At 39.3% G+C, this 27023-nt stretch overlaps 1 protein-coding gene across 3 annotated transcripts in view; it reads left to right on the top strand.

Moving 5' to 3' along the window:
- The window catches only part of ASB5 (ankyrin repeat and SOCS box containing 5), a 55269-nt gene extending 29015 nt beyond the window's left edge, over positions 1-26254 (top strand). The window contains exons 1-7 of one of the 3 annotated variants that reach the window (XM_025209551.1): positions 1244-3711; positions 13465-13544; positions 16224-16331; positions 17263-17413; positions 17543-17677; positions 19057-19248; positions 21677-26254. In XM_025209551.1, coding sequence (XP_025065336.1) covers positions 3588-3711; positions 13465-13544; positions 16224-16331; positions 17263-17413; positions 17543-17677; positions 19057-19248; positions 21677-21804 — 918 coding nt within the window. In that variant the 5' untranslated portion in view covers positions 1244-3587 and the 3' untranslated portion in view covers positions 21805-26254. Of the gene's footprint in view, positions 1-1243; positions 3712-6469; positions 9738-13464; positions 13545-16223; positions 16332-17262; positions 17414-17542; positions 17678-19056; positions 19249-21676 lie in introns of those variants that run through there. The other 2 variants (XM_025209552.1, XM_006028178.3) reach the window with 2 other exon arrangements.
- Positions 26255-27023: the final 769 nt, after the last annotated feature.

The following is a 27023-nucleotide window of genomic DNA, read 5'->3' as shown; positions in this document are numbered from 1 at the left end:
ACAGCTGGGGGCTGGGTGGAAGCTGTCCCACTTTTGGGGCAGTTCCCAGCTAGCCCTGGGACAGTGGGACAGCTCCTGCCCAGTCTACAGCTGCATGAGGAAATTCCGACCTAGCCTGGGGCTGGCTAGGAGCTACTCCAGAAATGGGACAGCTCTCAGCCAGCCCCTGGCTGCTCAGGGAAGCAGAAAGCTTCCCAGTCTTGGTGCTGCCCGGTTCCCAGCTCTTGTGGGGAGCTGGGAGCTAAGCAGTGCCAGGATGGAGGGGGCAGAAAGTTACTTCCTTCTGCCATTGCTTAGCTCCCAGCTCCCTGTCTCCTGTGCCTCCCCTGGTCTTGGGGGTGACCGGGAGCAAATTTGCTCCAGGTCAGTATCTACACACGTGCTACTGTGTAGTATCTACTGTGCAGTTAGTTTACTACCTGTATTTACAAGTAGTCGCTAACTGCACAGTAGGCTAATTTACTGCACTGTAAGTGGTGCAAATGTGTAGATGGTTATGCTTTACTGCGCAGTAGATTAGTCTACTGTGCAGTAAAGCAACTTATGTAGACACACCCACATTACTCCAGATGAGGCCTAGCCAGTGCCAGGTAAAGAGGCACTATCACGTCCCATGTCTTGTATCTAATGCTCCTATTGATGTAGCCCGAGACTGTATTTGCCTTTTGTGCAGCTGTATTATACCACAGACTCAGTACCAAGACTCCTAGATCCCTCTCTGTAGTATTGCCATCCAGCCGATTATCACTCATTTTGTATTTGTTTTTGTTTATTCTTTCCAAGATGTAGTGCCATGCATTTGTCAGTATTGAACTGCATTCTGTTAGCTCCAGCCAAGCTTTTCAGTCTGTCAAGATACTTCTGAATTGTGCTTCTGCCCTCCAGTGTGTTTACAGTCCCTCCTGGTTTCGTCATCTGCATATTTGCTCAAGAAGCTCTCTATTTCAGCATCCAGATAATTAATAAGCACACTGAGCAATTCTAGGCCCCTGTGGAACTCCACTCAAAACCTCCTGCTACTTTGAAATGGATCCATTTATAACTACTCTGCTTGTGGCTTTTGAACCAGTTGTCTATCTACCTTATAATAGTTCTTCTTAGGTAATACATTACATATTTTCTTTGCAAAAAGCATGATGCCAATTTTGAAAGATGCATTTCATAGCATCTATGTGGCTTTTGCCCTTTAGCCACACTATTTCTTTGTAGTCACTGCCCCAGTTCTTTCTGGGAGAGGAAGCAGTGCATGTCTTACTCACCTTTGAAGCAGGAGCTCACTGTATTTTCTCTCTAGATAATGACAATTGACTTGAATGCTTCTGCTTACTACCCCTGCAGATGACATCCTATCTAATGCATCACAAGGTTAGAACCTTTTTGAAAAACAGGCTAACATGATTACCTGATAAGTCCCTGAGAAGGGATCCAACTTAATTCTTTGCTGACAGTGCACTCACAACTCCGTTAAAAGCCATTGAAGACATGTCTTCCCTCTCAGCCAATAGCCCTTGCTCTGCAAGTCCCACTCACACCATCACAGATGGGAAACTGACTCCCAGGGCCTGCTCCTCCTGCAATTGCATCCAAATGGAAACTTGGTCCTTTCTGGCTTTGCAAGTCAGAAGAGTCCCTGTGCATTTGAGGATGGGGAACTTAATTGATTGTAACTATTTTTCTGACTTGTAAAAAAAATCCTAGTATCTATGGAACTGACACTCATAAATATAATTTAAATATCAATACAGTTTCTTGTTAATATCCTTTAACAGCTAATTGAAGGTTGAAGGATAATAAGAATTTAAGAAACTTTAGTAAGAAGAATTATTTCTAATGCAAATCCCTTCCTGCAGATAGAAGGCTCTATTTGGGCTTTTTCAGTCAGTGCCTGTAACTGTGGTATATGGGGCACCCAGCTTTGGTGAGAGGACCTGAGCAATTTTGGTTGATTCAGTCAGCACACATTTGTGGAGAAGCATCTGAGCAGGAGCTACTACACTGGTAAGAAAAGGAAAGCATGCACTTCTCCTAGTTTCTCCTGCTAGCATTGACTGATTAGTCCCTCCCACTTTCATTTCCTTCCGGGTAACTGCGCAGTCATTTGGGGTGAACATCCTGGCCTTTTTGTACTGAGAATGCATGTCACAAGGTTACAGTTACTATTTTATTTAGGTGTGCGAGATTCCTTGTCCCCCTCCCTCTGCCCTCCTTGTCCCAGCTTTTTATAATCCAGCCCTTACCTTTTTATTTCTTTGGGAGTTCCATTTGAGGGAATTATAAGGAGGAGAGACCAACATTAAATGTAGTGGAGAAGTGATGTTGTATTGTGATAGTTCAGGAAATATATGATTTTATGTTTGATATAAGACTGTGATTGGCTGATCTGTTGATTATTTTCAAATCTATTTTTATTGAGAATTCAGACATGTTTCAGCCTCTCTGTGGTGTTTTGAGTGTTAAGTGGTTTTATTTGCCAAGTACTTTGAAGTTCACTCGTGAAAGGCAGAATATTCAGATAAAGCAGTAGTACTGATTTCTTTTAAAAATCTTGAAGAATTCTGCACACTCAGAATAGGTTTGTACATTAGGAAAACAGGCCTGTGAGCAAAGAGGATTTTTTAAAAGAAAGAGGCCAACATGTGATTACTGTAATAAGATCTCTATTCTAAATAATCCACACTGTAATTTTATCAGGGATCAGTTTCTCCACTTTGCTTGTCCATGCAGATTTGTATCCAGCATTACAAGCCAGTGCACAGTACCAAGCAAAAAGGAATCTTGCTCTAACTTTGTTCCCCTTGTTACTATTTACTCTCATTTAAAAATTAATGACTTGGGTCTATGTGAAATGATTACAACCTTACTTTTATGTCTGGACAAGGCCCTCAAAATAATAATTTCAGCCTAGTTTCTGCTGTCAGAGTGAAGTATCACTTTATGAGGAAGTTGAGGAAATAATTTCTAATTTCCATCTTAAAAAAACCCAACCTACATTGTTGTAAAATACTGCATTGCTGGATTGTTCCCTACTGCAAAAAGTAGCCTACCAAATGCACAGTTGTAGATGACTGAAACCTGTTCTGATGCAGCATATATTCTGATGGGGGAGGGATGGAGGGAGTAGTTCACTTGTTAAGGCTATCATTTATCAAAACCGTAGTTCTTTTATTACTCACAGTTATAATTTTTCTATAATAAATTGCTTGGTTTGCAAGCTGCATCTTAAAATGTAATACATGTGGGTTTTTAAAGAATTAGTTTCCTTTCTGATTATGACACCTTCTTTCCATTTAAATCATGTAAATAGTTAAGACTTGTGTCGTAGCTAAGCTGATTCTTTCCCTGTTTTAAAAATAGAAAATGCTAGAGCAATCCTTCCCTTCCCCCACTGTGTACCTACTAGTCCAAGCTAGTAAATGTTACTGAATGGATTTCAATGTTGTAGCCATGCTACAGTAAGTACAACAAGATCCTTTGTGAAAACCTGAAAGGGCAAAAAAGTAGCTGGAAATCAAGTTGTGGATCTTTGTCAGACTCGAGCACCTGCACTGATGACACACAGACTTTGCAGGAGAAAAAAATAGCAAATTATGACCACAAATACTGCTATTCAGAGGAGCTGCTCTAACCAGAATCTCTCAAAAAGAAGCCTAGAAAGCATAGGGGAGTGTCCTGCGAAACGAAAAGCTAGCTGGGGTATTCTGACCAGCCAAGGTTAGTATAGCAGCCATTTCACAAGCTGGTGGCATACTGAAATATGCTAAATTGACCCAGTTTGCAATGTGCTAACTTTAAGCTGAATGTTGTCCAGTAATCTTATCTGTAATATAAATGCATGTGTATATTAATTAGTGCTACTGTATTATACTTGGGTGGGTTAATACAGAAGTACTGCAGCTGTTGTTATTGACTGTACATTTTGCAGTATACTTAACTCCTCTGCAGTACTTCACTTGTTTATCTGCTGTATTTGTTTCCGAGTGTTCAAGTCTTAACATGTATTCTAGCATGGAAGCAAAAGTCAATGTAACGTAATATCCATGGCTGATTGTTTACAAGAGGTCGGAGAATGGAAGGGGAGGAGTGATTTCTAAACTTGGAGGTAAGTGAGGTAGGAAATCCTGAAGGAACTACAGGTGACAGAGCCACTTAATCTTATGCTGAGGTTACTAAATGAAGTGTGTTAATATAAGGATTTGCCACAGATTGCCTGTAGAGAGGTAACAGCAGTGATGTAAAATTTGAAAACTATTTATGAAAATAAAAAAAATAGAAATAATGTGTGCATAAATTACCTGAATATTTATTCAGGGAAAGAAAGAAGAATAATTAGAACAAATATAAGAAAGAAGAATAAGTAGAACAACAGTCATGAGAACATGGTGATAATATTATAGAACTGTTTTCTTACATGATACGTAAAGAAGGAATTAGAGGGGAAAAAAATATCAGAGGTACCTTTGAGTACCATAAGCATAGGATTAGAATATTTTCAGAAATAGTGATCATACCCTATTTTGAGTCTAAGTAAGATGAAGAGAATTAAGGACATCAGCATTTAGCAGCATCACTTTTAGGAAATAAATTGGTAATCATTTATAAATGGAAATAGTGAAGAAAAATAGTTGAAATAGAAGAAAAAGGAAAATGGAAAATGTTCAGTGTTCTGTTAATATACATTTTGGAAAGAACAAAGGAGTGGAGTGATCAATAAATTAAATCATTAATTCCATTTGGCATAAAAGCATTAAAATACAGCTACAATTTGTAAAGATATGTGGTATACTTAAAATAATGTCATTTAAAATAAACTTTGATAGTGTTAAGTTTGAGATTTCAAGTATACAAGCAGAAATTCTACATTTCCCTAAAGAATGAAAAAAAAACGCTAATTCCTTCAAATGTACCTATTTAATAATAATAATATTTATAACATGCCCATTGGTAATACACACAGAAACTTTGTAACGTATAGATCAGTGATTCTTAACCAGCATGCCAAGGATACCTTCAGATGCTTTCAAGGGTCCATGGGATGTCATGCAATGTTAGCACCGTTAGGTGTGCAAACATGATACATATAATAAGCTCAGATATTTGAAATAGGAATCCGTAGCATTAAAAACATTATGATCTGTTGTGGTCTTTCTGAGTTTTTGCAACAGAATAATTGTTTTATTATTTGTAGTGAAGAAAAAAAAGTGAAAACGAAGAGCTGGCATTTTCCAAGGGGTCCCTTGAGTCTATCAGAGTTGCCTCAAGTCTAAAAAAGGTTGAGAAGCACTTGTATAGATATTTTGGATAAAATTATGTAAACACATAAGAAGAATATGATCTATTTGTTATATGTCACAATACTTCCCCAAAATGTCTGTATATTGAACCAAATGTAACCAATAGTTACATCAGTATGATATAATTAAATTCTATTGAAGAGCATAACTGCAAACCCCAGTGGTGCTGCTGTAGTCACTGCTTTTATTTGCAGCTTCCCCTAATATTGCTACACACTAAAAAAAAATACACTTTTTTTCTAGACAATAAAACTAAAACATGGACAGTATTCATTCTGTGCCTGGCATTTACTTGTTAGTTACATATGGAGAAATGTTGACTCCAGAACCCCTACTATTATATACTTTAACCTGTATTAATAAACTATGAAGGAGACTTATTTTTCTATAGTCTTATACTGTATTACCTTCTTCTGAGCCTGGGAAGTTGTGTATCAGGGTAGAATGGTTTAAATCAGGTAGAGGTGCACCGATACATTGGTGCCATATCGGATCAGCAACAATATAAGGAAAATTGACTGTATCAGCAATCGGCTTTTTTTGGATGATGTAGCCGATAATGGCACCAATAAATGCCCTGTGCATGTGCGCAGCCACGGTGCAGTATGTAAGTAGGCAGGAGTGCAGCCTAGTAGGGTGGAGAGCAGTTGGGTCCAACTGGTAAGTCTGTTGTGAGGGATAGGGTGTGGGGGGATGGGCAGATCAAGGCCCCAGCAGTGAGGGATGGAGTAGGGCTGGGGCAGGGATAGGGGCAGCACAGCTGGGGCAGGGCACAGGATGGAGCCATCTGGGGTGCGCAGGGTGACATTTTCTGCTGCTGTGTGCACCCTGGGAGGGCACGGGGGGCATGTGCCCTGGGATCTGCATGGAGGGTGAGGGAGGGCTGCTGCTGTGGGCTGGGGCCAGGAGCAGCGTCAGGCTCTTCCTGGTGGGTGGGGGTTGGGCTGGGACTGTGCGCAGGGTGGGCGGCAGTGGCACTGGGAGGGAGCTTGGGGGGGCTATGGCAAATTTGGGAGTGGCTGCAGCTCCCCTGCATAGCCCCCTTCCCAGCAATACCGCTGCCTGCCCTGAGTGCAGCACCAGCCTAACCCCGCACTGGGAAGAGCTCAGCACCACCCTGGTCCCAGCCTGCAGCAGCAGCCCACCCTCACCCTGTGAGCAGATCCAGGGGCACACTACCCCAGTGCCCTCCCAGAGTGCATGCAGTGCACCCTGTCTGTGTCCATACATGCAGGCATGTGTGGCTTATGGCACAACAAACCTCTTTTTGATGCTACAAACCATACACATTGCATGTTAAACTGTGCATGGTGCTGCTAATTTGCAGTGCAGGGGCAAAATTTGCTACCAGGATTTTTGGTAGCCACACTGTACTCAGTACAGAGTGGCTGGCTGGGGTATAGTGTGCCTCAGCACTGGGGCTCCGCAGCACGTGGAGACAGGGAAAGCCCTGGGCTGTCTGTTCCTCCATCTCTGTTTGCTCCTCCCTGGCTGGCTGGGATGTAGGGTTCCTCAGCTCAGGGGCTGCCTGCTAGCAAACCCCACACCAAGGCACCCTGTGCTCTAGCAAGTCCCAGCCCCCAACAGCACACAGAGCCTGGCTGGAGCAGCATGCCAGGAGCTGGGCATGGGCAGTCTTCCCACAGCAAACAATGTGTCTCACAACAAAGCACATGTGCAGGGGTGTGCACTGCAGCACAAAGTAGCAGCACAAATTTGTGCAGCTGCTATTTGTGCCACTGCAAGTGCATGCCCCTACTCATCTGGATGCAGCCCCTGTGTTTCCCTGAAGCACAGTATGGGATTGTAAAGGGGGCATGTTCTGTTCCCTGCTGGAGCAGCAGAGTCCAGCAAGTGACGGTATCTCCCGGGGAGGGGAGTGATGCTGGAGTTTATGGTTCTGTTCTGAGAGAAGCCACCACCACATGTACAGGCATTCACTCTCCCACTGGGAGTGATTTAACCCTGGTTGTTCCCAGGTTATTTTTCTCCTGGAGCAACCATTTTTGCTCTGGAAGAAAAATCCTGAAAGTCTGTATACTCATGGTTTCTCCTGGGAGAGCAGCAACTCTTCCAGAAGAAACTCAATGCCTGTTTGGCTTGATTAAGGAAATTTAACCAGAACACCTAAATATCCTGACCCAGAAGAAGTCCATCTTCTTGAAAACAGCAGGAAGGACTCAGGGGTAGTAATGGGTGGAGGAAGGATAATTTTATAGTTAAAGCATGGGACTGGGAATCAGGATATGTATTTTTTCTTTTCTGTTTATGCAGCCTTTCTGAATGATCTTGAACAAGCTCCCTATGCCTCAGTTTATTTAACTGTTTTTTTTCTAAATATGTATAATAATACAGGTTATTGTGGGTTTTGTTAATGCTTGGGAAGTGACTGAGATGCTCTGTTAGAAAGACCTATGGACCAAATCACGACCTGAGATTGATGCCTTGTTTTCCCTGTCTGGGCTATCCCACCATGGATTCACACCACAGTAGGGACTGAAGCGTCAGTAGGAAGCTCCCTTCCTCCAACTCATGTGGATACACATGGATGGGAAGAAGATGGAGCCTTGATTACTCTCTGCTACCCATTCTGTATATGTAGGATAAATTCATGATCTTATGCTAAGATGCAAAATACTTTTATATTGAATGAAATCAGGAAAAAAAAGAAAATTAGAAGAGAAACATGAGGTCTGAGTGCTAAATCAAAGGTGACAGAATAGGTTTATGGCACTTGAGGTCCCTAGCCTCTGTACTAAAATTTGCTGTGTTCATTGAAGTGTTCTGTTAATCAGGACAGCAGCAGGAACCCTGTCAAGACAGTGGGAAATCTATATTTAGGTACTAAATATTAATAAATGTAAAACAAAATAATAGACTATGTTTTCTGAGTCCAATATCAAAATAAGAATGATAAGATGAGGAACAGCCATACAGTCTGTTAAAAGCAATAGAAGATTCCCAATGATTGGTTCTTAAATCAGACCCTAAATAAGCGTTTGTAGTGATGTATTTTCCAGTTTTGTGGCTGTCTGCTTTTAAGTTGCTACTTGTGTCATTTTTTTCATAAAGCTAAGACCTATTTTACTTTTAACTTTCTTGTTTGCTATTTTTAAAGAGAAAAAAAAATAATTTGGACATCGTCATAAGCATCCATTTAAAATGTAGTTTCTTTAAAGCATGTTTATTAGAAATATTTATGAAAATCACTTGGCATTGGAGGGTAGCCAGTTTTTGTTGGGACCATCCTGTTCTAAACACTTGTCCCAGGTGTCCCATTAGTTTCATCAAATGACTGCATTTGTCCTTTTTTCAGTGGGATGCCCAGACCTGGAGTTTAAATGGGACCACATCCCCTCCCCTGCTCTTGGAACGTACTTAGCTAAGAGTGGGGCTCAGAGACAGCTGATTGTGTCAGAAAGCAGGGTATCCCATTTTGAAACTAGGGAAATATGATTACCTTATTTAGAAATTATAGTAGAATCCATTGGAAAAAAATAGTACTTTCTCTTTAAATTTGTTACTATATTATAAGCTTTCCAGGGTGAAATGTTTTCATCCTGTGCCTAATATTCTGTATGTGCTCTAAGAATGAAGATAATAATTTTGGCATCAGCTGAACTGTTTTATTTAATTGGTAATCAAACAAAAAAAGGTTCAAATTGATTTCCTTAAAAAACTAACCTGCTTTTATGATTGTACTTTTCAGTTAGAAAAAGGAAAAATAATACTAATTGCAGATCAACAACCCAATTCAACAGCCTGAAATTTATTAAGAACTATGAGCTGCAACAAGATAGTTAAAAAATAAGGTACCTGATCCTGTTCAATCTAGCAATGTAAGCAAGAATTGACACAAGTTCATAAATAGGATTTTTTGTATTTAAAAGAATTACTGGCATATAATAAAACAGCCCCTGTGAACACAGCTTTTATCTTCCCTAACAAGGCTCGGCTTTTATAATGATTTGAGAAAATACTTTTATTCAGTCCTTATTCAAGGCAGGCACGGTTCTTTGGGTAGATGCAGTATCTTTTATTAGACTAACTTTATGAGACCAATATTAGTCCTTACTCAAGCAAATCTCTCATTGATATCAGTGTGGGTTTCACTTGTGCCAGGATGCAGGATACTCCACTGAAAGCAATCCATATTCACAGTGTGTTGACATTTATGTAGTTATACTAAAGGGCACTTGGTACTGTTTAATAAGAAAAGAAGTTGGTGACTGCATAAGCTCATGACTTCAGAATTGTGTTTACTGTAGAGGTTTTACAGGTGAAAGTTCATATTAAGTTTAGCTGCTGATCTCCTTCCAAACATGGCTGATGTGTATTAAGAACAGGCCCTGCTAGTAGGACAGATTTTTATTTGTATAGTAAAAGAAATGAGTAAGATTTATACTTACACTTACCTGGAAGTGCCATGGGGAGATGGAGATCTAGGTACTGTATGAGATTTTGTATCAATTCCTTGTCTGTTAATAATACTTTTTTTTACCCTATCTCTCTAGTGTTTATAGAAAAGTGCAGACTGTCGTTCCTGGTAATTTATATACCAGAGGGCTTGGGACGAATGTTGTTTCTAATTATGGAGAAGGTACTCTGTGTTCAGCATTAGAGACTACCAGTAGGGATCTAACAGCTTAATAGTTTTTGAATAGAATACATTTGCTAATATTGCTGTTACATATCATTGTGAATTAGCAAACTTACCCGTGTGTTTTCTTGTTATCACTTTCCAGATAAGTGAGAGCAGGATTTGTACAAAAAGTACAAACATTTTTCTAAATACAACCTGTACAGAATCTTTCTGCAGTTATTTTAACTATGCCTTTTAGAAAGAAGACAACTGCAATTTAATGGGCTAAACAGCTTCCATGTTTCTTGGTGCTAGGTCAGGGTATAGGGAGGGCCTAGGAGCAAAATAGAACTTGGAATGTGATCTAGCATCATTTGATTCTCACATGTCACTGAAGTAATGACATTAGCAGGCATTCTCCTGAGCTATCCAAGGGGGCACATGTGAAGGAGGGAGGTGACGGGAGAAAAGATGGATGAGAATATGGGTCTCAGAATAAGATGAAACCAGCATTTCTTATATTCTCTTTGAGTTACAGCTGGACACAGAAGTCCGGGGCACTAGCAGCCAATCAGAAATATTTTGGAATTATTTTAATATATGAAATGCTTTGGTAATATAGAGATGTGTCTGCTTTTTCTTCCACAGTATGGCAGTACTTCCTTCATTTTTTCATTTTAATTTGGCAATAGAATAAATTACCAAGAAAGGTTGGGAGGGATTCTCTTCCACAGAGAGGTAAAGAAATAAAGCCCAAATTTCAAAAGCAGCCTCTAAATTTGGGTTTTCAATTTCCTTTTTCACAATCACTTGCAGCTAAATGGAAAAAAAATGGGCATAATTTTTTTGTGAGCTTGAGTCATTAGTTCTGGTTAACATTTTGCAGAAGGGAAATTAAAATGATGGCCAAGATTTTCAAAACTGAGTAGTAATTCCATATGCCAGATTTGAAATAGTTTTAAAGGGGCTTAAGTTTCAAGGAGATGAGTGCTCAGTACTTTCTGAAAATTAGGACTCTCCAAGAGAAATCAAGTTGGTTATTCAAAAATGAAAGCACCTAAAATAGCTAGTCTTTTTAAAAAGAATTGCAAACTTTGTTCCATAAACCTTAAATCAATAATACAGAGAGGATGTTTTTCAAAAATGATAGGAAATTATTCAAATAGAATAACATTGAGTATGGACTGTTTAATGGGAATACAGAAATTGCCCTACCGGATCATTTCTAGTTCTTCTAATCCAACATCATATTTCAGACCATGGGCTGCAGCAGTTGCTTCAAAAGAAGGTGCAAGGAATCACATAAGGTTGATATTGGATGCTGTACCAGAAAGGGAGTCCCTTCCTAATCCCTTTGGTTGAAGACTTGAAGCAGTTTCTAAGCTCCTGATTTTTCTATTGCTGATATATTTTGCCCCCTTGCTGTTCAGGTCCTAGATTGTTAATAAATTAAACTCTGGTTCTAGTATAATATCTGCAGACATCTCTGCTGCTTACCCATTTCTATCACAAAAGTTGACAATTTATGCCTGCTGGTAGTTTTCTGCCTCTCCATGGATTTATGATCTGTGATAATCCATTACCCAGTGACTACTTAGTTTCTTTAGCAGTCTCTTGTGAGGGGGAGTCTTGTCAATTAAGTAAACTGGTTCACCATTATCCACTACTTCAATGACACTTAAAAAGACGTCTAATAGACTAGTAAACTACAATATTTCTTTGTAGAAACTGTGAATGAGTTACAAGAATTCTTGTGGATGGTATCATTTACTGGACCAACTCTGTGATTGGTACAGACATAGGAAAGCTTTTAGGTATCACAGAACCCTTCCTTAAGTCTCATGGTAACAACATCACATTAGCATTATAAAAAGGCAGTTGATTTGTAAAGCCTTCTTATCTTAAGACAGACATTAACTTCCTAGCTTGATGAAAAGAATGTCTAGAATGCAGACATTACAGAAATCCTGGTTGGTGCTTCCTTTAGTGCAACAGAACTGAATTTGTTTTGCAGCGGTGTCCCTCTTTGACTAAAATTGGGGACAGGATTTACTTCTCTACTAATGGCCTTTCTTAATTTGATAAGAAATGAGCATACGCTTGGCAAAACTTGAGCATCAGCTCCAATTTATGTACAAAGAAAATGGGTTCCTAGTTACTGCTTCCCATTTACAAATCAGATCTACACCTAGCCTCTTTCTCAGCAAGTGGGGAGACATCAAGAGGCAATGTGATTTGTACCTAACAAGGAAACAAATAGATTTGAGAGATGATATCAGGAATCCTTGACACCTGTGTATTATAGAATTAAGTGGTATAAGGTTCTCTGGAAAATCCCATGCAGTAGAATTGTAGGCCATCCAATTTAAGCATCCAGGGGCTAAACTCCCTATAAGCAACACCAGCGGGGGGCTACACACTGCATGGGCTGCTCTGATGTAACCCCAGGCACCCCTTCCCACTACATAGCATGTGTGGGTGCTCCACTCTTCCTGCTGCACCACATATCTGGGTGCCATGACCTCAGTTTGATCTCGTTAGCTGTAGACTCCACCACTGCATCGTGCTGCACTGGTGCCCAAGGCTATGGGATCTTCCAATGGTGGGCTGGGCCATAAAATATCACACTGCTCCCTGGGGCTGCACTAGGGAGTGGAAGCCATAAAGACTACGTCTCTGTGGGAAGCCCGGAGAATACATCCGCTGCTGCTGCAGCAGCTAGAGTAATGGGGACAAGAGAGACTGGGTGGATTCACAGGAGCCACAAATTGACCCCTTGCAGGCTGTATGCAGCTCATGCACCACCAGTTGGACAGCCCTGAAGTAGGGCATGAAGGGACACTTCAGTAGAGAGCTGAATACTGGAGGCTACTCAAGAGTTGCACTAGATGCAACAATATGGTTATGGGGCCTGGAGTGGAAGCTAGGATATTTTTTTAATTCTTACGAAACTTCTTTGTGGAAGTCCAATTAAGGAGTGCAAACTCCTTAATTGGACTCCAGGCAAAGATTTAGGTGTTTAAGACCTGTACCATGAGAACTTTATGGAGAAATATTTAATTTCTTGTGCAGATCTGAGAGCAGTTTCTTGACCTTCTCATACTCAAATTAACATTTAAATTATCATGTGTTGAATAATAGCTTTTCAACATTTTTTCACTCCGTTTTGAGGGCTTGTAACCCTCATTTTTGCTTTAAATAGTCAATCTATTATGTTGAACCTGGTAGATTGATTGCTATATGCCTACTATTTAACCAAATACTGTAACACTATAAATAGTATAAAAGGCTCTGGTGGGGACAAAAATATAATGAACAAAGCTGAAGTTGTTAAAACACACTAATAAAAACATCCTATGAAGCTGCTTTCTTTTTCATATCACAGAATTACCAAAGAAGTTGATGTTAATAATATAGACTATCCACTTCTTACGGTCTCAGAAGAAATAATTTTAAGACATTTAGTCCAAAATGGGAATAATACATTTTACAGGATTTTTTCCCCTGTGCATTACCACTTCTGCTTTGTTCTATGAATCCCAAATCAGCCTAATTGTCATAATTTATTCGGTAAACATTGTTATTATGTAGGTTCTTGGGCAGATCGTTCACCACTGCATGAGGCAGCCAGTCAAGGACGTCTCCTCTCTCTAAAGACTTTACTGTCACAGGTAAGTGGCTATATGCTTCTTAAAATTGTTCTCTTTTTTATCTTATTTCAATGCCAGTTTCTTAATGTATGATTGCTTTGTTACTCTCCCCATGCAAAACTGTAGAACTCTATTAATTGGGGATTTTTTACACTATGAAATATAAATACACTTTAAAGGTATTTTCCCATCGGTTTTAATATCTTTTAAAAATATCTATTCTGAATATTTTGGTAAATGTAAATATTATCACTCTTTGAGTGTTGCTATTCAGATTAGAATGATGCTTTTACAGACCAGGGGGCATATCCAGCCTCTTCCTTTGCAGCCACATAGGCTAGGGACAGAAATTACACTTAAACTGGTATAAGTGATTGGAAACTGGTTCAAGTCTGTAACACAACAGAAATTCAGTGCACGTAAATTGCTTTCAAAATGGCTGAAACCGATTCAAGAGAAACCTGGATAGATGTAGTATCAGACTTAACTGATCTAGGTTTAATTGGTGTATTGAACTTCTGTCCCAGATCCCCTTCAGATTTAAGTTCTCATAGTCCCCTGACATCCCAGGATGCTTTGCATACCCCCCTGCAAACCCCCTCTCATGGAGCGGGTGGATTAGCCTTGCCCCAAGCTATCTGCTCCAGCCAAGGGAGGTGTGCTCTAGCATCCCCCAGCTTTTGTCCTGGACCACTGCAGGCATGTTGGCTGCATTTCTGGAATCAAAAGTGAATGCCTGTTCATTTATTTATCAGTTTAATCTAAGCAGCTTAGACTAACCTGTGAAGATTGAATCAACTCAGCCTTGGGCTTTTTGACCGTCTGTACTTTGCCATAGTGTGCAAGAGACAATGGAAATTCTGCTGGAGAAGAAAGCAAATAGATTTTGAAAATTGATATCACGGATCCATCTGTGTTGTATAATATTCAACTGTGTAGGGTTCCCTGAAAAATCCAATGCTTACTCAAAAATAATTTTAAAGCAATAAGTTGAAAAAGAAATACATCTCAGAGGGGTCCAGTTGGTGCACCAGTTTTAGTCAATGCTATACCTAGAAGCACATAGGCTAGGGACAGGCATTTAAAAAGCCTGAGCCTGAATTGATTCCATTTTTGCAGGTTAGCCTAACCTGGCTAGGCTAAATCACATTGTAACTGCACAGACATCCCAGACATGCAGACACATGCCTGCAGTGGCTCAGGCTAGAAGTTTCCCTTCCATAGGGCTGAGTTGAGCGGGGTGTGGCCAAACCCAGGCAGGACTAGAGAGGGGTCTCCCCTCCCCTCCTGAATAACAGAGAATTTATCAGCTCTTTTATCAGCATTTATTACCCCACCAGAAAACAAACAGATTCTATCATTAGTTCAAGCTCTCTTAAACAAAGAAGGAACAGAGGGACACTACCAGCTGAGCTGTTGATTAGCTCCAAAAAGCCCTAAGCCAACACTGCTGTTTGTCATAGCTTGGACTGTAGCCAGCATGTGGTCTGCTGGCTAATGCTGAGGTGTCTGTGTAAGGCAGAGGGGATGGGGGGTAGCTGCTTAGCAGGGAGTGGTGAGGGGAAGGGGAGAGCAGGAGGAAGCCAAGCAGCTGCTGCTGTGTCTGCAAGTCTCTGTTGGAGCTGCAGGCAGGGAGCAGAGGGGAGAGGCCAGCCCTGCTGTGAAGCAGAGAGTCCTGCACAGCCCAGAAAGTATGCCGGGATGCTGGGGGAGTCTGATTTATCTTAAACCAGCAAGGGGTCTGGGACAGACATTGCATAAACTGGTTTGACCCAAATCAGTTAAGTTTAATACTATATTCAGGCAGATTTATTTCAAACAGTTCCAGCCATTTTCAGACTGGTTTATGTGCACTGAACATCTGTTCTGTTACAGATTTAAACCAGTTTCTGATCACTTAAATCAGTTTATGTGTAATGTCTGTCCGTTGCCATACTGTCAAAAATATTCTGACTTGGTGTGGTCTTTGAGTTCTTTGCAGCATAAGAATTTCTCTGTAATTTTAACGTAGGCAAAAAGATGCCTTGACTCCAAAAGGACTGAAAACCACTGATCTAGAACAAGGAGTAAAGAATTAATCAAGGGGAAGTATAGCCTAAACAGAACAATCAACCTGTCTGTTGATCAGGAAAAAAAGCCTCAGGAGTTACTGAGAGAAACTCACTGAGGTTGACTCTTATGCACAGCAACGATAATAATAAAAAAGAATAAAGACAAACCAATCATGTTTTCCAATAGCAAAGGTACAGAATGCAAAATTAGCAAACTATTTATGTGGCAGTAGGATGTGTGAGTGGTACACTGTACTGTGGATAAAGTATGGTATAAGCCAATAAAGATGGGGTATCAGTTCTTAAGAATCTTAAGAAAACTGCAGAGTTCAGTTCTTTGATTAGTCTTAAAAGACAAAAGTGCAGAGTTCTTCTGAAGTTTAAGTTTAGGTAGCTAGGAAGCCCACACATTTCAAACCTGAGGCTCAAGCCATTAAACAAACCTTTTCAAGTAAACTCTCTTGTGGTTTTCTAAATTGGCTGATGGAAGATTATGTATGCCTCAACTCTTTTGTGTTCACTTAAGCTAAATTTGTCAAATGACGAGATCATATAGAGAGTGTTGTATGCAACCCATTGTAGAAAAAGACTTCATGGTTTTGAATTGTTTTTTTTATTTATCCTTGTACGTGGTTTATATTTTATTTAGGGTTACAATGTAGATATTCTGACAATTGATCAAGTCACTCCACTGCATGAGGCCTGCCTAGGAGATCACGTAGGCTGTGCAAGAATTCTTCTTGAAGCAGGAGCAAATGTAAGTACCCTTCCACTGACATGAAGTATAGTGCTGGCCTTGGTCATTTTAATGGAGTGATTGTAAAGGACATATTCCTTGAATTCTTTTTTTCTCTCCAAGCCTCTCCATATTCTCTCTCCCCCTAACATGCTCATATGCTTTGTTAATGACAGTGAGTTTGTGTTTTTGTTTTTAGATTATTAGTTGATTAAATTGAATCTTCTGAAAGCCAGCAAATCATGCAACAAAGTAAATGAATGGGTGAGAGATAAGATAACAGAAAGAGAAGACAGAATTAAAAAAAGGGGGGAAAAGACTGTGTGTGTGTAGGACCAGAAACCAAATAGAAGATCATGACAGTACCATGATATGTATGAGGTGAGCAGTCTTCCCAGTTTTAGAGATATTTCCTCTACTTAAAATGGGAAATTAGTAGCACCATGAAGAGCTTTATAAAAAATGTATTTTTTTAATATATAAATTTAAATAGTAATTGAGGTTTCTTAAGAGCACAAAGAACATTAGTTCTTTGGGACTGCTGGCTAATTTAAGAGCTTTTACAGTTGAAACAAGAAAAGTTCTTGAGTGAGCGATAAGAGAATCTTAATGGAGTGAATAATTTAGAGCTTCTAAGTCATTGAGAACTTGGTACCTTTGTATATATTTAGATGCCCAACTGTGGGTTTTTGGAATTTATAGTGTTCCAGGTGAGCTGTTTTCTCAAATTTGGTCCACCCAGCATAATAGCAAACTTGCTTCCATAGATGAAAAGTGTGGTGGGAAGATTACAACAGAGAAGGGCCGAGTGGAGTAAAGCTTTGTTATGTTAAACAGTGTATTTCTTGATTCATCAAGCATATTTCAACTGTACCTTAGTTTAAAATGTCATCAGGTAAGAGCACACACGCTTATGTCAGTCTCATTGTTGGACATATCTTTTATCTTCTAGGTAAATGCTACAACGATTGATGGAGTGACACCCTTATTTAATGCATGCTCAAGAGGCAGTGCGTCTTGTGCAGAGCTTTTGTTGGAGTATGGTGCCAAAGCACAGTGGGAGTCGTGTCTCCCTTCACCAATTCATGAAGCAGCCAGTAGAGGTAAGAAATTAGCTTCTGAACGTACTCAGAGCTATTGACAAATGGAATTGTACATTAAGAAATGCATTAGGTTTCATAGATGGAGTATCTTAATGAAGTGATGAACAGAATTTCTTATTCTGTTGGCAGGTCATAGTGAATGCCTGGAGGTGTTGATATCTTGGGGTATAGATGTTGACCAAGAACTACCTCATTTGGGAACACCTCTGTACGTAGCTTGTGTTTCACAGCAGATCCATTGTATTCGAAAGCTTCTTTATGCAGGTATGTCTTTACTATATAAACTCACAAAATATTAATACTTTGTGGTAAATAAACTCTCCTTAGTCAAACAGCTAAAATCTCCTTTTGTTATAAGGCTTTAATTTTAACTGTATTCCATGAACCATTTTTTCAAAAAGATTTGTCAGAGGAAACATTATGATAATTGGTGTACAGTATGGGGATGGTTGCAAATATTTTTAGGACTAGTGACCATTCCACCCCTCCCCCCCACCCCCTTCCTATTTGGAAAAAAAGCAGAATGGCAATTTTTTATTAATATCCCAGAGCAGAAAAATATTTTAACAGTCTTGTCTTTGTTTTTCCATTTTGATTAACTTTTTTTTTGTGGGAGTTGAACAAAACCAATTATTCTGCTTTAATTGCACACCCTTCCTGGGTTTAATATAGCCTCTCCATGTAGCCAAGTCCCTAGGAAGCCCTGGTAGACCAGGACTGAGGTTGTTTCATCACCATTCACAAGCTTCTATGTACAGGAGACCATAGAACTATAACAGCATGAACAAAGACTCAAAGGAGAGGAGAAAATACAGAACTGTGATTATTTTAGTTTCAAACTGTGTTTGATCCTTGTTGAAGGAAACTTTAGCTGTTCTTAAAACAATTAAAATGATGAGCAAAAAATAAGAACAGGTCAAGATAGGTTACAGCTTTTGTGCGGTTCACATGAAACGGGTATTTATACAGAAGACAGTTAATACTGAGCAGTTATTTTTTTAGCATATGCTATAAAATACAGTTTAATAAATAGATTAATAGTGTATTGAACTACAGAGCAACTTTTCTTTAAAACTGAGTTCCTATGACCTATTCCCTTTAATTTTAAGGGATTTTCTTCTGGTGAAACTCACTTTAGAATACAAAAATGCATAGCACAAGTATATGGGAATTAAAGACTATAAAAGGATCACAGATGTGACTAGATAATTTTCAATAGACTTGACAGTTTTTTGCACTTTAACTGAATAGATGTGGACACTAAACAACAGTGCATGGCAAAACAGTATCGCTTTATGGGTATTCAAGCCTAACCACTAAGTTTTTGATCCATTAGAGAATTTATTAAAAATTATCAAAGATCTGGGTTAAGGTTTTCAAAAATAGATGCCTTAAGGTAGGCTCCTACATCTACCTTTAGGGGCTAAACTATTACTTACGTCTCAGCCAGTAGCTCATATTAACCATGACTTAGGTGGTCAGAATTATTTTAATTCTGAACATTATACATGTGTTCCCAAGAGGAATACCAGCACTCATTTTAAAAACAGAATCTTGAACCAGATTTGTTAAGATTGCCTTTTAGTGCAGGCCACCTTAAATTAATCTATTTCTTTCTCTTTCCTATATGCACACATACAAAGGTGCTAATGTACAGAAAGGAAAGCATTTGGATACTCCACTACACGCAGCTGCTCAACAACCCAGTGCAGAGATAGTGAACTTACTTCTTGAATTTGGTGCAGACATTAATGCCAGGAACACAGATTTTGAAAGGCCTATAGATTTAGCTCCTCCAAGGAGTTTGGTGGAGAGAACGTTGCTTCTCTACGAAGGTAAGTGATATAAAATACTTTTTTCATAATTTGATACCTTTTGTCCTCGGACAGAGTGATAAGACTGTTAATACTATTTGATATTTCATTTGAAAAATAAATATTCGTTTAATCTCCAGGTATGTAATATATATATATTTTTAAAACCCAAGCTACATCCTGATATGTTCATGGAACTCCATTGGAATTTAAAGTAGCTGAAGATCTGGCCTCGTATGTTTAGCAGGTGGTGACACAAGCCAATAAAGACTAGCAATTTCAACTTATGGCTAACATGCCATTTGCTTACAGAAAGACTTGGATATTTTAACTGTATCTAAAGCAACAGTTTGAGGAAAAGTTAGGGTAACTCAGGGGCTTAACTACCACAATTTGTCCTCTGGCAGCAGTAACAGTGCTACTGAGCTGTGCTGACCGTGGTACCAGTGGCAAGTGCTATTCTTGCTCCCCCTTTAAGTTGGCATCCAGGGATGATGCCCTGGTTGCCCATTGCTTGTTACACTACTTGAATGGCAACCAAAGATCACCATCAGGGCACATTCTCAAAATAGGAAGCCTAGGCTTTGAAGGATTTGTGTAACTAAATTTGAAACCAAACTAACCATTTGTATCCAGCTATGTAAAGTTCAGGCATGATTGGGAATGATGTCAAGCCTATGTACATGTGCAATTCTTTATGCACTTTTATGCACAGGCTTTGGGCCTCCTGTTTCAAAGATTTTTATTCTACTACCTGAGCTTTTTCTGACTTTGCTGACAAACAGAATATTAGTTTAATGGATGTGTGTATTGCTTACCCATTTTTATTAATGGATTTTTTAAAAGAAAATATACATCCTGAAATGCACCTTCAATCTCCTGTAAAAAAATGCCATTTGAACTACATTTATTGCCATGTATTTTAAATCACTGGTTCCCAAACTGCTTCATAGACTACTTGTGGTCTGCAAGTATATGGTCTACAAATAAAGATCCAGAATGACCTAGATAAACTAGAAAAATGGTTCACAATCAAATGAAATTCAAAATTCTTGCACTCGGGATAGAAGAACTGTGTGCACAAGTACAGATGAGGAAATGACTGGCTAGGTTGCAGTGGACCATAAACTAAATATGAACCAACATGCTCTTCTTGCAAAAAAGCAAAACAAAGAAACAAACACAGCATACTGGGTTGTATTAACAAGAATGTGCTTGCAAATAAAAAGAAGTGATTCTTTCACTTTCTTCAGCGCTGGTGAGGCCTTACCTTGTATACTGTGTTCAGTTTTGGGCCCCACTTTTTAAGGATATGGAAAGATTGGAAGGAGTCCACCAGGGAGCAGTGAAAATGATTAGAGGCCTGGGAAGCATGATTTATGAGGAAAAGGTAAAAAAACTAAAGTTATTTAGTCTGGAGAAGAGAGGACTGACAGGGGATTTAACAACAGTCTGCAAAGACCTGAAGGATAATTATAAAGAGAATGGAGATAGTCCTGTCCCCTATGGTCATAAAGAAAAGGCTAAGAGCAATGGTCTTAAACTGGAGCAGAGGTAATTTAGGTTGGAGATTAGGAAGAACTTTCTGACTCTGAGGATGGTCAAGCATTGGAACAGGCTACCTAGAGAAGTTGTGAAATCTTCATGCTTGGAAGCTTTCAAGAGCAGATTAGACAGATACTCGGATGGAAGAGTGTAGTCAGGATGATCCTACCTTGAGCAGGGGGTTGGACTAGATAACTTCATGAGACCCCTTGTAGTTCTACTTTCATATGATCCAATGATGCCTGTTGATCCATTAGAAATTTTATGGGCTTTCAGTGGATTGTTAGAACAGAAAGTTTGGGAAACAGCGTCAGAGACAAAATCTTGTTTATTTTAAAACTATATTTTACAGTTCTGTTCCAGTGTGCGGGTTAGAAATCTATTCCTCAGTACTTGCATTTGTTGTTTAGATTATGAGAAGAACGTATTTAAAAAAATAATTTATTATTGATACAGTCACATGCAGCTTTAAAACTATCCATTATGTATTATCATTGAATAGTATACATATGAAAGACATGGTAGAATCAGATTCTATATTTTATTCCTCCAAAGCTAATATAGAATCATAGAAGAGTAGGACTACAAGGTTCAGAGGTCATTCAGTCTAATCCCCTGCTTGTGGCAGGATCATCCCTCTCCAAGCCATCTCATACAAACCTTGTCTAACCCTCAATTTTTCCTGTTTGTTTGAGCTTTAGTCAAGTTTGAGTTGCCTAATTTTTATTCAGCAACACACCTTAGAGAGAAAATATTGTGTAAGGTCAGTAAGACTGATAAAGCATTTATAAAAAATTGCATTATGTATGAAGGATTCCAAAATAATATAAACTATGCTCTATCTTGTGAACATTTGCAAAAACTGAGTATTGCATTTGCTGAATTACCTCTTGTCTGTTTGCAGCTACTCCGTGTTCCCTTTGCCAGCTCTGCCGACTGTGCATCAGAAATTACATAGGAAGAACTAGACTGCATCTGGTTCCTCAACTTCAGTTGCCAACAATACTGAAGAATTTCTTGCAGTATAGATAAAGTAGTGATTCACTTTTAGAGATCAAATAATAAGTCTGTTTTTGTCTGTATACTGTATGTTTCACATGAAGAACTTCTGGGCAAAAGACAGCCTTTACATATTCATTTAATAAGTCTTTGACACCAGGAGTTGCAACATAACTCTTTGGAGCCATTCAGTAACTTGGTGCCAAGGTGCTAATACCACTGAGTAAAATGGTGTGTGCTAATACTCTGGGAAATGACTGTATAGACAGCTTCAGCTTAACACTTACTAATTAACTGTACACTTAGTAATTAACTGTAGTGCTGTTAAGGTTAACTTTAATCGTATTTATACTTTATAAGTGCTTGATATACCTGAAAAAGAGAGTTTATCAAGGGTATTGTTGAGTTTGTCAGTTTGGTTTTATTATTTTAAGTATTTCTAAATTTCTGTTATTTTTGTGCCTAGAAATACATGGAGATAGGCAAGCTCTATACATTGAAAAAATAAAATAAACAAACCTTAATATTTCCTTCTTGCTTTCCCTATGTAGACAACTTATAAATGACAGCTGGTGGGTACTAATTTCCATTTCCAACCATATATCATGCTAAAGCAGACAGGTAATGGATAGGTAAAACGATGTTCCCATCCTTTCCAACACAAGGTCCACTGTCAGCAGAATTAAAGAAATTCAGAACCTGAATTTTCCCTGATAAAGAAACAGAAAATGTTATGATTATCAGCCATACTGTTGAACCCAACATTAGTCCTCCTGAGCTCTGAAAGCTAAGATGATGCACACTTTCACTGTTCTACATTTACCAATACCATTATGTCTTACTGTAGCATTTATTTGAGGAGGAAGCCCTAGAAAAAAGTGTAATTAAAGCCAGAAAAATATAAAAGCGCATGTCTGAACAGACCTTGCATTCTATGCATCCTCATGCCTCTGGGCAAGAGTATAAAGGGCGTGCACACACAAACCTTTGTTGCTACCTTGTCACCACCTCCACTGTCTTTTGGAACGTTTCAATTTGCCTGAAATGTTACATCTAGTAACATTATTTTGGGCCTTGTACCAGGTGCTAATTCCAACCAAAACCAATTTATTAAGTCCTTAGCAAATGCAATTCTAAATTAGGAATAAAGCATTTTCAGCAGTTACAATTTGATACTGTAGCTAGTCAAAGCAAATGATCACCACCCCAAGATACTGCGAACACAACTTCACTGGTTGATCAGGCCGTGAGGTCTTGTCTGGGAGCTCCTGGCTTCCCAAAGCCTTCTGGGTCCAACAGGGGCTCATGGTGCTCTCATTCTTAGCAATACTCTTTTACATGCAAATAGTTTACAGAGCTAGTTAATTATGATATACAGTAGTTTTACAAAGAATGAGCCAGGAAAAAATATTGTTTTCCCTAAAGTCCTATGGTATTTTCTTTGATATAGTAAAATGTGCAGATACTCCAGGCCTCCTTATGAAGCTGTTATACCCACAAGTAATGGATAAGCATACTAAATTCTTGGATTACCTTAGCAAAAAATGCAAGATCTGCAAGTCTTTTTAGAAGAGAACTGAGAATCCAGAGTTGCATCTTAGAGACTGATGGAAACAAAAATATATACACCCCACCTCTGGCCCTGGACACTAAAAAGATGAAATAAAAGGCTTTTGTTTGCCTAAATGAATCTGCCAGCTCCCTCTATTTATCATACAGCACATTTTGAGAAGAGCCATCTTTCCCAAAGCGATGTCCAAGGCCAAATCCTCATATATGACCTATAAAGGTTCTAGAAGACATCCTTTGCTTAGAAAATCTGCACCTGCTACCAAGTGCAGAGTGAGCATATTCCTCTGATGCTTTAGTCCTAAGAGAATGACATTATGAGCCTCAACAGCTATACTGGCAAGCTTCAGGTCAACCCAGGCAAGAAGCATCGCAAATCCCATGAGAGAGAGATCCAACAGCTTCAGTTTTAGCTTTGCTTTAGCCACCTTATACTTTCAAATAGCCTAATGCACTGCTTCATCAGAATCAGAGTACTATTCATTTGCATTCCTCTTTCCATTCCTCCTTTTGGGAATCATTTACCTTATTTACTAAGTGCCAGGAACCTTTTCCATGGGTTCCTTCTTACTACTATACATTCAAAGCTTTTGCATTTGAAGCCCCAATTTAAAAAGTGTATCAAAAATAAAACTGGATCATGCCAAGATCATCTTATTAGTTCTAGCACAGCCAACACAATATGGTCCTGTGACCTTTAAATATTGTCAGTTCAGCCCCTTCACAAATTGTCACTAGTCCAGGATGTGAGTATTAAGATCTTGACCATCTCCTAAATCCCAGCCTGGAAAGCCTTCATCCCAGACCCTGAAGATTGAATAGCAAACCCATTTTCAGAAGGATGACTCTCAGCAGGTTCAAGACAGATTTCTGAAAGAGTAGAAAGGCTACAGCAGCATGGCTACCTGTCCAAATGAAAATGTTTTTAATTTGGACCCAATTAAAAGATTGTTCCCTTTGTCTATGCAGGGCATTTTGGATTACCTGCTATACTTAAAAGTAGTATTTATTCCAGAAGTGTGCTTTAGCAGCTATTTCAGCTACTTACCCTCCAATATAAGGGCATGAAGTTCTCTCACATCCCACAATTGCAATATTTTTGAGGGGATTGATTTGAATTTCTCCTATTAAGGAGCTCATTCCTCCTTGTGACTCACAACACTTATGGGTCTCTTCGAACCTTACAGTCTATCTGTTCTTTTGTCATATTTATTTGCCATTGTGACTTTTCTAATCAGTGTAACTTTCACCAGGGTGGTAGGAAAGCTTCTCAGGGTGGTAGATACACAACACAGCAGTTCAAAAATAAGTTACTGCTAAGTCCATTGCAAGTTTATAGCCAAGGTAGTTTCAGATTTACATCTTACTCAAACAATTGACTTACCATGCTATTTTCCCCCATCAAGTCAAGTCAAGGAGAAACTATATGCTAGGAATATACACTTCCCTTTTGTTCTACATGCGCAGAATAAAGGACTTCAGAGCATCACCTGGGCTATTTGTGGCAAAAAGTAAAAAAAAAAAAAATTCACAATGAACTACCCTTTGCAGAAATCCTGTTACAACATATCCAAGGTGAAACCACCAAACAAGCTGACTGTTCACTGTACCAGAGCTCAGGTCTCTTCTGTAGCTTTTCTAATTATACATTTGCAAGGCAACAGCATACTCATCCATTCATCTATATTTTTACCAACTGTTGTGCCATCATATTCACCTCTAGATCTGATACCTTCTTTGAAAAATCCATGTTGCCTCTGAAACCTTACAACCAGCAGGAACAATGCTTGGTAACCAACAAGTTAAATGTGTAGGAGCACTTGAATAAAAAGAAACAGACATTTAACTTTTTGTAAGGGAGGTATGTGTGTGTATGTGTACCGATATATTCCAGTGAGAGATGTGTGTGTCTAGTGCACCCAAGTTAGAACCTACTATTAAAAGGCTTATGAGGGTAGCACAGCTCGTACTTTTGCCTTTCACTGAAGGCACAAAGGGGGCAGCGTTGTTACAGCTTCCTCAGTTACTTTACACTACAATCCCTGTAAGGTTGAACTCTGAAGGAAAAAGCAGCATGGAATATGTATGTGCACATGTTTTGAAGACCAACAGTTACAGAAGTGGTAAGAAGCTGTTTCTTATCAAACTGTCAGGTTAACTTTAATGATCTACTTATGAAGTCTAATCCATTTCACATTACACAATCTACCACCATTTATCTGTAATGCTTTTCCTTACTCTTGCAAAATGGTTGGCTAGGGGACTTACTCCCATTGGCTGCTGAGTTATCCCTCAGCATTGTCATACACCTCTGGTTTCATCTCTTATTTCCATTCCTCAGACCCCTCATTTAGATCAGCTTCCTCAGTCTTAATATTATGCAGTATGAACATGCCGGGAATATTCTGTTAACCTTCTGAGGAGCATAATTATAATGTGCCACTAGAATGACATTCTGGTGGATCTTGGAGCATAGTGTATTTGTTTCATGCCCTTGTTTGAAGACTAATGATGAAGTTGAGAAATTGCTCTTGGATAGACTATCCTGACTCTTAAAGGAAACTAGATCAATTATAGACTTCATTACTGACTTCAGTGTGAATACCTCCATCTGAAACTATTATGAGAATGTTACTTTGGCTTCTCTTCTTCCCAAGAATGGAGTGAGATTCAGAGGCACCACTTCTGAATGCAGGGACAGTTTGATATCAGGACAGTGGATCATAGCAGAACCTAAGAAATATATACACAAATGCCAAATTATGATCTTGCTTGCTTTTTGTTTCCCTGTGTACATACTTTTGCATATACTATAAAAGTGATTTCAATAAGCAGCATAATTCACCAGGGAAGTCTCAGGGATACGTGTATGTTATGTACTATAAACAATGGCAAAAACTAATTCCTTGACTCCTGTTATATATTTACGCTGATGCAAATAAGTTGCCTTCTTCACTCTAGTATTTTGGAACTTTTCTCCCAAGGTACCTGGGCTGACCCTGGTGCTTGGCCCTTTCTAGGCCATCTGTTAGTACATAATAGCTTCTGGAATAAGCCTGTAGTTTGAGGCTCCTTAATTCATGTCATAACTTTATCAAACAGCAAGAATGCACTTTTTTGTAGAAAACAATGATTAAATCAAGCCTTCCTGGCCAGCGAGTTAAAATCGATTTGACATACTGATTTGATATAATGGAGAAGTCCGGGCTGGGTCATGCATGACTACAGGGCTCTGGGAGCTGGGCTCAAGAGTCTGGGGGCACGGACAGTTTTCTCTTCAATCCTCCCTGTTGCAGGACATGGGCTCCAGAGGGATAGGTGCATTGGCAAGATGAATAGAAGACTCCAACGATAGTGCTATTGCAAGGGGTTTGGCTTCCTTGACCATGGTCCACACTTCAGAGAGCGGACTGTTGGGAAGGGATGAGGGCTCTGGGAGCTGGGCTCAAGAGTCTGGGGGCACGGACAGTTTTCTCTTCAATCCTCCCTGTTGCAGGACATGGGCTCCAGAGGGATAGGTGCATTGGCAAGATGAATAGAAGACTCCAACGATAGTGCTATTGCAAGGGGTTTGGCTTCCTTGACCATGGTCCACACTTCAGAGAGCGGACTGTTGGGAAGGGATGGCTTCCATAGTTTCATAGTTGGTAGGGTCGGAAGGGACCTGAACAGATCATCAAGTC

Source organism: Alligator sinensis, unplaced genomic scaffold, assembly GCF_000455745.1.
Source record: "Alligator sinensis unplaced genomic scaffold, ASM45574v1 scaffold614_1, whole genome shotgun sequence".
Lineage (NCBI taxonomy): Eukaryota > Metazoa > Chordata > Crocodylia > Alligatoridae > Alligator > Alligator sinensis.
Note: the sequence above shows the minus strand (reverse complement) of the source record. Positions and strands in the feature narration are given on the sequence as shown.